Source organism: Pinus tabuliformis, chromosome J, assembly GCF_031772625.1.
Source record: "Pinus tabuliformis cultivar Carrire ecotype Pingquan chromosome J, CPIR1, whole genome shotgun sequence".
Lineage (NCBI taxonomy): Eukaryota > Viridiplantae > Streptophyta > Pinopsida > Pinales > Pinaceae > Pinus > Pinus tabuliformis.
The window spans coordinates 1054668925-1054682645 of record NC_142295.1 but is presented as its reverse complement, the minus strand read 5'-3'; the positions used below and the strand labels follow the sequence as shown (position 1 = coordinate 1054682645).

The 13721-nt window shown below is 33.6% G+C and overlaps 1 protein-coding gene across 1 annotated transcript; it reads left to right on the top strand.

The window, feature by feature from the left end:
* Nucleotides 1-12201: 12201 nt before the first annotated feature.
* LOC149230561 (metallothionein-like protein EMB30) lies at nucleotides 12202-12871 on the top strand. The gene is made up of 3 exons (XM_089376076.1): nucleotides 12202-12356; nucleotides 12507-12560; nucleotides 12654-12871. The coding sequence occupies exons 1-3, from the start codon at nucleotides 12307-12309 to the stop codon at nucleotides 12733-12735; spliced, it is 186 nt and encodes a 61-aa protein (XP_089232202.1). The 5' UTR covers nucleotides 12202-12306; the 3' UTR covers nucleotides 12736-12871.
* The last annotated feature ends 850 nt before the right edge of the window (nucleotides 12872-13721 follow it).

Genomic DNA, 13721 nt, shown 5'->3' with positions numbered 1-13721 from the left:
ATGTCTACTTTAAATAATTTAGTTATAAATACATAGAAATAAATATTTAATATTTATTTTACATAATCTAAATAGGAAAAAAAATGCATCGCCAAGTCTTTTTGAAAGTCAAACAAATGTCTCTTAATCACCATCACTAATGCAGCATTCTTAATATGTTCTTCTGGCATCGGTGCGATCATATTTACCAAACGCACCACAAAAATAATATTTATAAATATAACTATAGCTTGGTGCGTTCGATAACGTGAACATTTCGTACGAGTGCAAAAAGGTTATATGTGCTCACCGGTGCATAAGTATAATGCACCACTATGAAAATTTAACTTTTATAATCAACAACGGTGTACCATACATATGTGTGCATCGATGCCAATGTGGTTGTGTTTTATAGCGCACCAATGTCGGTGCAGGACTGTGTTTTTGCCGCACTGATGTCTTTTTTTTTTTAAATTGAAAGTTATGTTTCGATATTAATAAATACATTTTTCATTTAATAAAAAATCATTGTATTTTATGATGAGGCTAATGTATTTTATATGTCAATCATGTAGCAGAGATGTCAACATAGGGAGTAGGAGCAGGAAGAGGAGCAAACGGTGGAACCATACAATATGGTATGACCATGTGAGGCCATACAGAGGGAGAACACCTAATTTTTGTCCTACAATACACACTCTAGGTGTCTTACGTGGATCTCATAGGTCCCTGCTATAAACCGACATGGCGCCATGGATTTCAGAAATGGCACTGTGAAAATTTTATACTTTATTAAATGCTACCAGTTCAAATGGTAAAATAAGATTGAAATTAGAAGGTAGTGGTACAGAGAAAATATATCAGATTATGGTTTCATGGGTCTTAACAATCACACACCAAACATCGTGAAAACTTGCAGGCATGCCTTTCATATCACTGTTGTATCATACTGTTGATGTCCTTCAAACTGACAACGTGATGTATATGGCTTAGGATCGTGACTTTCAATGACATGATGTATATGGCTTAGGCTCATGACATTCAATGATCATTCTGGAAAGGATATATTTTAATAATATATCACACACAACACCTTAGTATGTTAGGTCCCTATACTATTAGTGTAGACCGTTATTGTTATTAGTGTGACCCCCTTATTGTATTGTTGTGCCCATGTAGTCCCCATATTTTTATTATTGTGCCCCATTGAAGAATTGTTCATTTGTGTAATGTAAAGGAGGTTGCCTAAATTCGTTGATTTATCTCTTCTTCTATTTTGTGAGTTGGTTGCATAACATATTATGTATCGTTATCGCTTATTATTACCAAAATTATAAAGACATGTCTACTTTAAATAAACTACGTATAAATACATAAAAATATATATTTATTTTACATAATCTAAATAGGAAAGAAAAATCACTACATGGAAAAGACCTTCTAGCGGAGGTTTTTGTAGAGGCCCCTATAAAAATAGCCCAAAAATATGTTTGTAGTGGAGGTCACTAGCGGAGGCGGTCAAGTGGATGTTTTAGTAGATGTTTCCTTGACAATTAGTCAAAATTACTAAAACATACTGGTGCTTTTTTATCAATACAGGCACCAGAGTTCCATAAAATATGGTGCACCACATATTTTTTTCTTGAAAAATAAAAACCACAGTGTGCTACATACCCTAATGCACCGATTCTTGAATATTCTCTAGCACCAAAATCCTCCATATATTAAACGTACTGATGCTATTTGAAAATGGCATCCTGGTGTGGTAAATGTATAGCGCCGCCTAGGGGCATCATTTAAAGCGTACCGATAGACGGTTTCTAATTTCTAAAAAAAGACTGGTGCTATTGTAAAACCACAACATTAGTGCGTTCCAAGTAATGTAAAGCCTTAGTGTGTCTTAATAAATCACCATGATAATTTTAAATTTTAAAAAAAATACTTGGTGCTTTTGGATATAGCCTGCCCCGATGCGCTTTGAGACGTGCACCGGGGGAGGGTTAAATAAAAAAAACCCTCTCGATCGTAATTTTGATTTTCACCATCTACAATGCTAGAGAGCTATGAAGAACTAGTGCCACTCTTTCCATGTGAAAGCACCCTAACGTCGATGCTTCTCTTTCTCACCACCTTTCAGTGTTGTGCTCACTGTTTGAGTTTCCAATTTTTTCAAATGATGTGAAAAATTATTTATCTCCATTACATGTCCATAATTCCTTCCCCATGACCAAATGTCTAGATAATCTCCATGTTTCTTTTTAATTTAAGTTTCTAGCGGATTAGAATTTCAAATGAGGTTGAATTCATCTTTGTTTTTGCAAAAACAACAAAAAATCAACGCATAGTGCGCTCAATTTGTTGGGCTCGCACCATTAGTTATGTGTCCTGTAAAATTATAGGGTGCACCACATTTCGGTGCATGAACATAACGCACTAGCAAAGATGAAACATCAACACCGGTGCATAAGTATGTTACACCGCTATGAAAAGTTACATATCTGAAACACCATCGGTGTGTGATACTTATGTGTGCACCGTTACTAGTGCAGTTAAAGTTGAAATCACACGCGGTGCATTACCGTGTTTTGAGCACACCGACTATTTTTTTATATATTAAAAGTTATGCTTCCATAGTTATAAATACATGTTTTTTTTAATTAAAAAAATTGCATTTTATGTATGAGGCTAATGTATTTTATATGTCAATCATGCAGAAGAGACATTATCACAGGGCAACTACAACAACAGGAGTAGGAGGCAGACCCATACAATATGGTTTGACCATGGCAGGTCAGAGAGAGGGAGAGGGATTTATACCCTCACCCTATTACTACAACGACTCGAGTTCTCTTGAGGAATACAGGCCTCCTCAAATACTATGAGGAGGGTACATCCCTGAATGTGCACTCGGTATTATTGGAAAATCTTATTCGCCGATGGAATGTCTAGCAACAAACTTTCCGTGTTGGTCCTGAGTTGTGGTATAGACCAACTGAGGAGGATATATACTTTATCACTCGCTTATCTAGGAGAGGGGAGGATTTTCCCTAGTTCCCAGATATCCCCTATGGTGTTGCAGTTGAGAGTCAATTTCTAAGGAGGTTCCTCCTTCTTCGAAACGAGACCAATCTTCAAAAGGATAAATTTTTCTCAAAGCACAAGGTTAATTCTCTTAAAGATCAAGGAAATATAGCAGCAAAACAAGTGAAGATGGGTAATGGTGTGGAAGTTTCTGATATCTCAATGAAAAATGGTAACTCTTTTGCTACTTCAGACAATTCTTCCTCAAAAAAGTGTTTCGAGTCTGAACATTCATTATTGGACAAGAGCAAGAATTTTACCTCAAATTCCAATACCCCTGAGTGTGTCTCTCCAAAAAAAACAAGTTCGAAAAATCTCCCCCTTGGGAAAAAATGTTTCCAAAAAAATGACCCAAAATAAACTCTAAGGCCTAATGATTAGGAAAGATGCTAGAGATTCTAGTAGAAAATTGTGATGTATTAAATGTGATAATTAGGTCCGATTCAAGCCCACAGGGCTTTGGATTGACGGTGAATGGGTGCGCTGTTAAGGCACTCCTTGCGATAGGTCACCGGTTCAAATCCCCCGTGGGTACTTAGGTTAGTCTAATAGATAAAAAAAAAAAAAATTATGTCCGATTCAAACGGATTTTTATCAAATTTCGGACAAAATTATCCATTGGAAATATGTTTCCAAAACATTTTGAAAATGTAAAAAGAGTTAAAATACAACCTTTGGGATGTTCCACTCCAATAATGCTTAATTTTGATAGGAAGTAAAGGGCGGAAAAAAACCAGATGTTGAACCCCAGAGAGAATAGTTTTACGTTCGTCTCCTTAGGAAATACCCTATACATCAAAGTCACAATTGGTGATAAAGATGAAGTGCGTGCTCCACTTTAAGTCACTGGATGACTTCCTCAAATTCGAGGTGCGTCTGTGGCACACTTTCGGACGCTAAGATTCCATACTTTCCGTGGGTGATCCACTCTTCTTCTTTCCGGTCGTCGCCTGCCGTATATAGGGGTGGGCACGAACAGAGTGAGAAGCAGGTTGTGCCACTGTGGTATCTGATAACTTACAAAAATTCCGAGTGGATTAGTTTGTGATAAGTTGGTTGTTCCCGAAGGTGATCTTGTCATCTTTTTCTGATGTTAGGTTTCATCTGACATTTTTAACATACTAGAGAGATGTTGGTGGTATATTTCTTTTCTCGCTTTTATTTGTATTTTTTTTTTTCTAGTGGGTCACTTGTTAGTGGTATAGGGAACCCTTATTATTTATTTTTATGTTTATGTTGATAGGTGTTAAAGTTCTCATAATAGTTATTGGTTTGTGCTCAACTTCTTAGTGATAGTATTTCACACCAGAGGAGTTTGGTCATTGTGGTGAAGTGAGATTGAGTTTTTTGGTTGTGTTTTTTTAATTCTAGTTATAATATAGGGTTTTTTTTGGCAATTTCACAAAGAAATGTTATCTTTTTAAATGATTAAGTGAGATTGTTGTTTTTTTGTTCATTTTTATTTTTCTCATTTTTCTTTTGGTTTTCTTACATTCTTCGATTTGCTTGTATTGCTATCTATTTGCTTATAATGTCCAATATGGGTAGCCTTTGATTTATCCATGTTAAAGTCTAAGTTTCTCTTGAGCCTTTACAAATTTATTCTTTGGGTTTTGGGTTTAGGATGGAATTGAGAGTTAACAATATGACCCCTTAAGTTTTGGAAAGTATGGAAGGGATTTGTGTCCTATAATGGCTACAGGATCAAGTACATGGTTGTATAGGGCTTAGCATGGCCATTTGTGGGTTCTATTTCTCTCTCTCCTCCTATAGTTTTATGATAACTTATTTTTTATGGTTGATTTTGCCAATGAAAAGCCTTGGTTTTGATTACTTTGAATTTTTTGTCATTATAGTGTTGAGAGGGGGTTAATCATTTTTGAGTGGAAGATGCTTCAATGGGTTTAGTTAATTCAAAACTTGTGTTACTCCATCCCTTTTCCATATGTTGTGGTAATGTTTGTATTAAATTTATAAAACAAAGATTTTAACCACTCAACTTGGAGTATTCAACAATATCTACATTGTTCTTTCTTAGTAATTTCATTTATAAAATTTTAGTTTAAATGTGTATATATTTCAATGATATTGTTAGCTCTCTCTCTCTCTCTCTCTCTCTCTCTCTCTCTCTCTCTCTCTCTCTCTATATATATATATATATATATATATATATATATTTCCGAGGAAAAATCACAACTTTCTATTAATAAAAACAAAAGTTACATTTGTTGATACACAATTGCATTCATATATTGTCGCTAAGGGCCATCGTATGTGCTTGAAGTGCTCATTATAGCCATGCTACCGAAAGAGACCTAAATCAATTAAACTAGGTTTTTCCTTTTTACCTTTTTTCTTTTGAACTTTGTGCCAAACCCTAGAGTTTGGAGAGACCATAACGATGGCTAACTCTTCACCTTCTAATTTTTTTTGAACTTCTTTGTCTGATTCTAGGCTCTCTGAGACATGTGTTCAATTTGTTCCACTTGCTCCTTTGCTTTCACTCTTTTCTCCATGACGATTATCAGGACTTTGGACCATCGCTAGGCTGGAAGAAAACTCTACGTGTTTGGATGGTCCCTTCTGTGTCTGTTCTCCCTCAGTGTGGGAACCTTGTTGATTTTGCGACTCTGGTTGTTGCTGGATTTTATCATTTTCTTCCTCTTCATCATCCGAAAGAGGTGGATCTGGAAATTTCAAAACTTTTGGCTTTTGTGGTCTCTTCTTTGCCCTTTTTTTCCATGTGGACATGGATTTTGCAAGTGCCTGTTTGTTGGCATATCCTACACCTAAAAGTAATGTTTTCAAAATCTAACCATTGTGTCCACTTAAATTCTTGGTGGATCAGATGGATGTGATCTGGTAGACCTTTGCTCAAGTCTATCTCCACACATATACATGGAAAAGTAAAAATACCTTTCTTCATTATTTCCCAATCCATCCTTATAAATCTTCCCAATGAGTTTCCAATGCCTTCTAGGACTTGGTGATGCCAACATGGGAGAGGGAGATTATGTAACGTTACCCATACCAGCATCTTCGTAACTCCCATTGTTGTGGCATCAAACATAGCAAACCATGCAGTGACAAAGAGACATGTCCTTCCCCAAAACCATGGTCCTTCATTTAATACATAGTCCATATCTTTCCGAGAGTCAAATTGAACCACAAAAAACCTTTTACACAAAGATAAATATCATGATTTTTAGTCGAGTTAAGGTAGATCCATTGATGGAGATCCTTCGAATTGGGCTAGAAGCCACTAAAACAACATATAATAGCTCTGGATTGTAGAACAATGAAGATACCACTTACCTCAGGCAGGTTAATTACCATATCTGGAGCTTTCTCCATCTTCTCAACTAGGTAAGGACCTGGAATTGTCGGATTTGGGGGTTGTTGATATGTTGTGGGAACTTTCCCTCTCACTGCATCCTTAAGCGAAACTAGACCTTTGGAAGAAGATGATGATGGATTATTCATTCTAGGAGCTCCACTTTGTAACCTCAAATTTGTAATAATTGTAGAATTACGGTCGATGCCATAATCTCTCAGATTGAGGGCATCTTGAAGCAATTTTCCCTCAAGAACGAGGTTCTGGATATTGGTCAGAATATCTAGTTTTTTATGCACCTTCATTTTCAACACTGTTACCAGATCTACTAGCCAAGCCTCTATAAGGATTGAATTTCCATTTAAATCCTTCAAAAATATTTGGAACTCCTCTGAGCGGACATGATCTGAATCTTGTTATTTACAGCTCAGATCTGGAGGGAAAGTGGCCCATATCGTACATATGGGATTATGCTTGAATCCTCCAACTGGATCCACGTCTGGGAGGGCATAAAAATTTGAATATGGACACCACCTATTCTATGCATCTTCCATGCTCTTGCTCGATCTTGCCTTTGTTGCCAACAAATGACCTAGCGATAGATCCAAAGTTGCAAGACTGGGATTTGATCTCCTTAGTTTGATAGCATCGCCACGATGCCATATTTCCACGCCCCTTCTAGATACTGCACTTAAAATTTGGTGATTTGACATATCCGAGACATCTCTCCTTGTTAAAATTAAAAAATCATCAAATTAACTAAATTTTAACTTGATTTTACATTATTATTATTAAATAATAAAAAAATTAATATATAAGTTAAAACTTATACAGATTTAAGAAAACATGGAACAAGAGGTTTTAACGATGGAGATTCTTACAATACCATGGCTTATCAATATCATATACTAAAAAAACCATAACTAATCTATATGACATGTATTCTTAGGACATCTTTTTTAATTAATCAATTTAATTAGAAAGGAAAAAGTGAATAACTACTTTGGAGATGAATCTCAATTTTTGATTTGTGTATATTACTATGAATATTCTAGAATATTCAATTGAATTTAAATATCTACCATCCACCTACTGATTATCAATAATTAAATTATAATTTTAGAAATTCTATTAAAAAATTACCTAATTAAAATTGTGAAGATGTTTTTCTAAAATAAATATACCTATTAATTTGATAAAAATAATTATATTTATTTTATAAATAATTTATATAATTAAACTAATTTATATTAATTTTATTTTAAATTTTAATAATATTTTTCGGATTAATCACATTTCATGTTAATGCTTGTTGTTTGAACATGATTATCATAAAATTTTAAATATATTATTAATATAAATGTTAATTATAATTTGTATTTAAACTTTTTTAAATATAATTTAAATTAAAAAATATTAATGTTATATAACTAATATTATTTATATTATCATTTATTATAAATATTTAGAAAATTATATATTAAATTATTTATTGATTTAAATGCAATATCCGTTAGCTAATATCTATCTAATACTCTATTTCATTATCAATAATGAATTTATTAAAAAGAAATCATATGATGTTTAAAAACACTTAATTTTACATATATAATTTAAATAATAAAACATAATTGTAATTTAATATTATATTAAAATAAATCTAAAATTATTAGTTTAAATCAAAACCAGTGTATAGAATATTCCTTCAGTGATAACATCACCGTTTTTAAAACGAGGAAAAAGACAGATATTAGAAATTCTGAGTGGATGAGATACCATTTTTCTGATATCGTTATAGCTTCACAGTATAACACGAAACACAAGGATAACTAAATCGTTTATTGGGAGACAAAAGAAGGAGCAGGCTAATTTTATTTTATTTAGATGATTATAGCTGAAAATGAAAGATGAAGATAAACGGGGAATAATATCTACAATGAAACTTTGTTCATAGATCTGACATTACAATGAAACTTTGTCAATAGATCCGCCATTACATTTAGAAATTACATTTAGAAATAAATATAGTTATGTTAATTTTATTTTTTGATCGTGTTGTATAACTATTCGGCAAAGGAAGTCGAGAAGGTGTTCGCCATTCCAAAAAACCCCAATGTAATTAAGAGGGCTCCCAAGCACGAAGTGTGTAAAGTCTTATACTCTTGGCGTTATAGCAAACTTATTCTAAATCCACGTTTCATTACTCTTTTGTAAAAAGGTGAACTTTTATGTCACGATCGTGTTACATCTTCGCCTGCGGATTTTATTTCTATTTATGTTATAGGGTTATATCAGTCATATCGGGATGTTTAAATGGGATGAGATTTAGTTGCTTTTAGAGATGGAGTTACAAGTTGAAAATGTTGTCGCTACTCAGATTTATATAGTTTTTCTGTTTTTTTTTTTCTTTTTATTTTCGATGACTAAGGGTGGTCGATATCATACTAGGGGCGAGGGAAATGATATTTCTCTTGAGCCTGAATTAGACTATGTTAAATAGGTTGGGACAAATTAGACTATGTTAAATAGGTTGGGACATTGGGTGTTTGGATGCATTGCATAGAGTAGGTTTCTGGCTCTTGTTCTCATTTTTAAAAGACGAGGTGTCGGTTGGTCTTGACATTCCTCGGTTGCTTTTTTGGGTAATATCTTATCCTTAGCTCGATGCACTATTTTCTCGGCTTATCCCTATGCTCCTATCTTTGGGTATGCTTGGACACTCGTTGGTTATGCTAAGCGCAGGTCCTAGGTGTTGGTTCATATATGGTCCTTGGTTGTCATGGGGGTAGGGGGTGTGAGCACTCTCGAAATTTTCTTTGGTGCATGTCTTGACACTGGCTAAGGGAGGGTGAGGAGGGATGGGGGTAGCTGATTGGTAGGTTGTATTGGTGTTGGTGACTTCTATAATCCTAGCTCTGTGCAAGATTACTTTGTTTTGTGTCTTTAATGTCGCATCAGCGGCTGCACAGTCGCAAAGGGGTTGACATCCATGGCCAACAAGGGCAGTCATATGTCCAGATCCAAGCCGAAGAAGTGGTTTTCATATATCATTTAGTGACCTCTGCTAACATTCCAGAGGAGATACATTGACTTGAGAATAATCTTTCTCATGACCGTCAGGCCCACTAAGATTCATAATTAATGGAGGACATTTGTCATTGGCTTCTTGACCCTACTCATACTAGATGAAGAAGGAACCAATATATGCACTCCATCACGCTACACTAACAACTGAAGACCCTTCACAATGGTTGTTAAAAGATAAACATGAGGATGGGAATGACATAATCTCCCTTCTTAATGATATCGATAAGGCCTAGTGGCAACAACATTCATGTCTTGAGAGGATGGATGCTCGCTTGGCACACATAGAGACACATTCAATGTGAGTTCAAGCCCTCTGTGCTAGCTGGTACTAGTCTGAAGGACCCTACTCTAGTGACATCTTTAGATACCTTACTTGGATATTATGTTGTTCTTCTATCGTAGCATGTCGTCTCATTGCCATATGACTTTTCCATAATCAATTGTTTTTTATTTTATTTTAATCGAAATTTAGTGTCTTCTTATACTAGCCAATAGATTTAATTTCACTTGTGGTGGAGTAAGGTCAATATATTTTCTAACAACTGCTTTACAACTTGATTTCCAAAAGTAATACAAATCTAACCTTATATATATATATTATTCTTCCTAGAAACAGTTTAATTATAATTAAAAAAAATTATTAAATTTAATTATTTTTGTCTATAAAAATAAATTATTTTGTTGTAAGTTTAGTGTCTGTATATATACGAGCATAGATTAATGGGATCAAATTTCTTCACTTGCAAACTTCTTTAGACTGCAAAACACAATGTATTAATTTCCATTGATTAAATTGTATTTTTGAATGCTAAATATAGTATATATAGGACTAAATAAAAGTTTTAATCATGAAAACTTCTTTTTTCCTGATATACACATTTTTTTAAAATGATATATAATATATATGTAATTGACATTAAAATATTTTACATAACATGTGCATCCAGACATTTTATCACAAAAATTAAAATGATTTTATTTTACTAATATATTTTTAAGTGTATGTCAATATTAATTCTTATTAAAATATTTTATTGATAACCCACATTGTATACTTTTCTATGTACCACATTAAAATATTTTATTTTAATGATTTTTTTTCTATATATAGATATATGTGAAGTTGATATAGATTATCAAATAGTTTATTTAAATCTTTTATTGAATTTGTTTTGAAAAGTATAAGATTTAAACATCTTACTCTCACATTTTTTACTTCTAATTATTTTACAGCATGTTATAGCTCATATTCATTTTTTTTTGTTATAACTGACATTATTTTTCTATTTATAACATAATTTTTATTTTAAAGTGAATGGACGAGAGACATACTTACACATCCATTTATATTGGGTTGTAAAATAAGCCTTTTTTCTCAATAATATTAAATTTTCTTCTTACTAAAAATAATTTAATTATAATTATAATTAAAGAAATTTTTAAATTTAATTCATATTTGTTTATGAAAATAAATTATTTCCTTATAAATTTAACTTATTTTCAATCATCATTATTTTATTTGATCTCTATTTTTGTGAATTAGATATTTATGAAAGATAAATAATATATGTTATTAGAAAATAAAATATGAAATCTAATTTTCATGGTTGTAAATTATTTTTTATTTATGTAACTCGATTTTCTTTCTAATTTATCTTATCTTTACCATCATAAGTTATCTTAGCTTATCTTAAGTTATCTTTATCATTACACGTTTTCAATATTGAAAAACTTCTATATCATTACACATCTATAATTCGCTTCTCAAAACGCTAACAAAACATTCTTTCTATGTACATTTTTTTTCAGTCTTTTGACCCAAATAAAATGACAACATTTTTTATAAGACCATAATGTTTCGAAATCTTTTGAACGTCTCAAACAATTTTTTGAACCTTTTAATTATACAAACTCAAACACTTAAAATTATAATTTCGTGTTTATTTATTCTATTAATTCTATGTAGTCACCTTGCTCTAAATAAGTAACTCTACCGAAAACTTCGCCCATGGCCACATAAAAATCCTGACCTAAAATTCTGATGTTTCACCCATGATAATGACTCTAAAATAAACTTCAAAGCTCAATGATGAATAAGGACGCTCTAGATTCTGCCTCAAAGTTGTGAATTGTGACGGTTACTGTGAATGTGATTCCAAATAAAGAAATCATGACTTTGTGAATAAAATAATAGCGTAGTCTTAAAAAAAATTCACAAATAAGCCCGGAAAATAATCGAGATTATAATCATGGTTTATGTGGGCCGTTAACTCTGCGCATCATCATGCAGCGTGATCCTGTTTCAGCTTCAGTCCTCCACTAGTCGCTTTAGAAAAGCTGAGGCCATCATTATTCTTTTTACGGAAACCACTGAACGTTTACCTGGACACTGGAGTGACGGAGCCCGTTGAAACTCAGTCGGTGATGTCGCATCGCAATAATGTTTGATTCGCAGAAGCGCACCATAAACTCAGATGTTGAAACTTTAACCCCCGGTCCCCGCCCAAATAATAGCGTTAGATTCGTCATTTTGCGCGGTACCTTGTACTTTCGTGCTCAAATGTATGCGTCACGCTCTACTTTATTCCGTGCAGAGGACGCTGGCCGACTTCGTCACATTCGAGGTGGGTCCCTGCAACTCTTCCCAACGAACGATTCCATTTTCCCTGTCGGTGACTCACCTCCTCTTCGTTCCTGTGCTGGCCTGCCCTATATAAATATATGAGTGTCTGCGCGTAAATTCAGAAGCGAGGACAGTATCCGAGAACTTGAAAGTTCCTAGCAAAGTAGTGTGTTGTTGTTTCTTCGTCATTTTTGTTGCCAACATGTCGAGCGATTGCGCAAATTGTGACTGCGCTGACAAAACCCAATGCCCGTATGTTGTCCACTCTGTTTTTCTCAAACGTTTTCATCCCATTTCCTATCAAATTCCTCTTTTTTATCTTCCAATTTCATGCTGCTCGTCATGAGTTCGAGTCTAGGTAGGACTAAGCGCGTTCCATGTTTGGATTGTTTTGTTGCACAGCAAGAAGAAGGGATTCCAGATGGACGGTATTGTGGAAACCAGCTATGAGATGGGGTACTGCGTTATGTGTACAAGTTGTTACAAGTTTCATTTCTATGGTTTCAGAATGATATGATAATTGAATGTATTTGGGTTTGGTGTAAGCAGGCATGCTGCAGATGTATCTATGGAGAACGACTGCAAGTGCGGCCCCAACTGCCAGTGCGGTACTTGCAGCTGCCACACCTGATTCAATATATAGTCTCTTCGATAATAGTACTGTATGTTTCATCAGATCCAATGGATGGTTTTGGAGGGCCATAGAAACTACTGTACCTGTACTCCTAAATAAACACTTAATTTAAATAGACTTGGGATTTTCAGTCTCTTGTATTGTTCATGGTATGTTAATTGTTATGTTGTGCTCTGCAGCTTAAATTTCTTTGATTTCATGTGTTTGAATGCTTGATAGGACTTTACATATAACAGGATATTGTTTTGCTCTTCATCTTTTTATTCAGACAGCAAAGTAGCAGCAAAGTAGCAAAGTGGTGATGACTTGTATCTTTTCGTAACGTACACAACGAAGCTTTACAAACGATGACAATAATAATTTGGAGCTCACTAGATGGTCAAGTTTGATCTTCGTAGATTTGTTAAATCTCGCCCAGTTTTATATTCGGATTTAAAACATGAAAATAATATCATTGGTCTTTCAGGCAGGTTGAAAGCACTTCCATGTAAAGTGAGTCAAATCTTTTGATATCAAAATTTCTGAATGGATATAAGAGTATACCATTTTCCTTGTATAGTCATCCCTGCACAGTATAATACGAAAGAAAAGGATAAGTAGATCTTTTTGTTTGGAGACAAATAAAAGGAGTAGGTCATGATCCGACAAGTAAAATAAATCGGGTTGATCTTACTTTTAAAATGATTACAAGGGTAAGTGAAAGATGAAGACAGGGAATATCATCTACAATGAAACTTTGTTATCTGATTTGATATCACAGCTGGAGATATTCAAACGTCGCGATTTCCACTTCGATAATGTTTTTACATAATATTTCCTTAAAATAAATATAATTTTCTAAAAAATATAATAATATTAGATTAATTGTTTTATAATATTATATTAATTGGTTTTTTTTATTTGTTAGGTAATGTGAGTTTTCAGATCACTGATATGTCTAATTTGTAGTTTCACTTGTAGTTTCAATAGTGGGCATGTAAGTC

What these genes read in the sequence shown, in the direction of transcription:
- LOC149230561 (XM_089376076.1), top strand. Translation starts at nt 12,307, where the DNA reads ATGTCGAGCGATTGCGCAAATTGTGACTGCGCTGACAAAACCCAATGC. An exon ending in GCTGACAAAACCCAATGCCC is followed by an intron (nt 12,357 to 12,506) that starts GTATGTTGTCCA and finishes TTTGTTGCACAG; the next exon opens with CAAGAAGAAGGGATTCCAGA. An exon ending in GAAACCAGCTATGAGATGGG is followed by an intron (nt 12,561 to 12,653) that starts GTACTGCGTTAT and finishes TGGTGTAAGCAG; the next exon opens with GCATGCTGCAGATGTATCTA.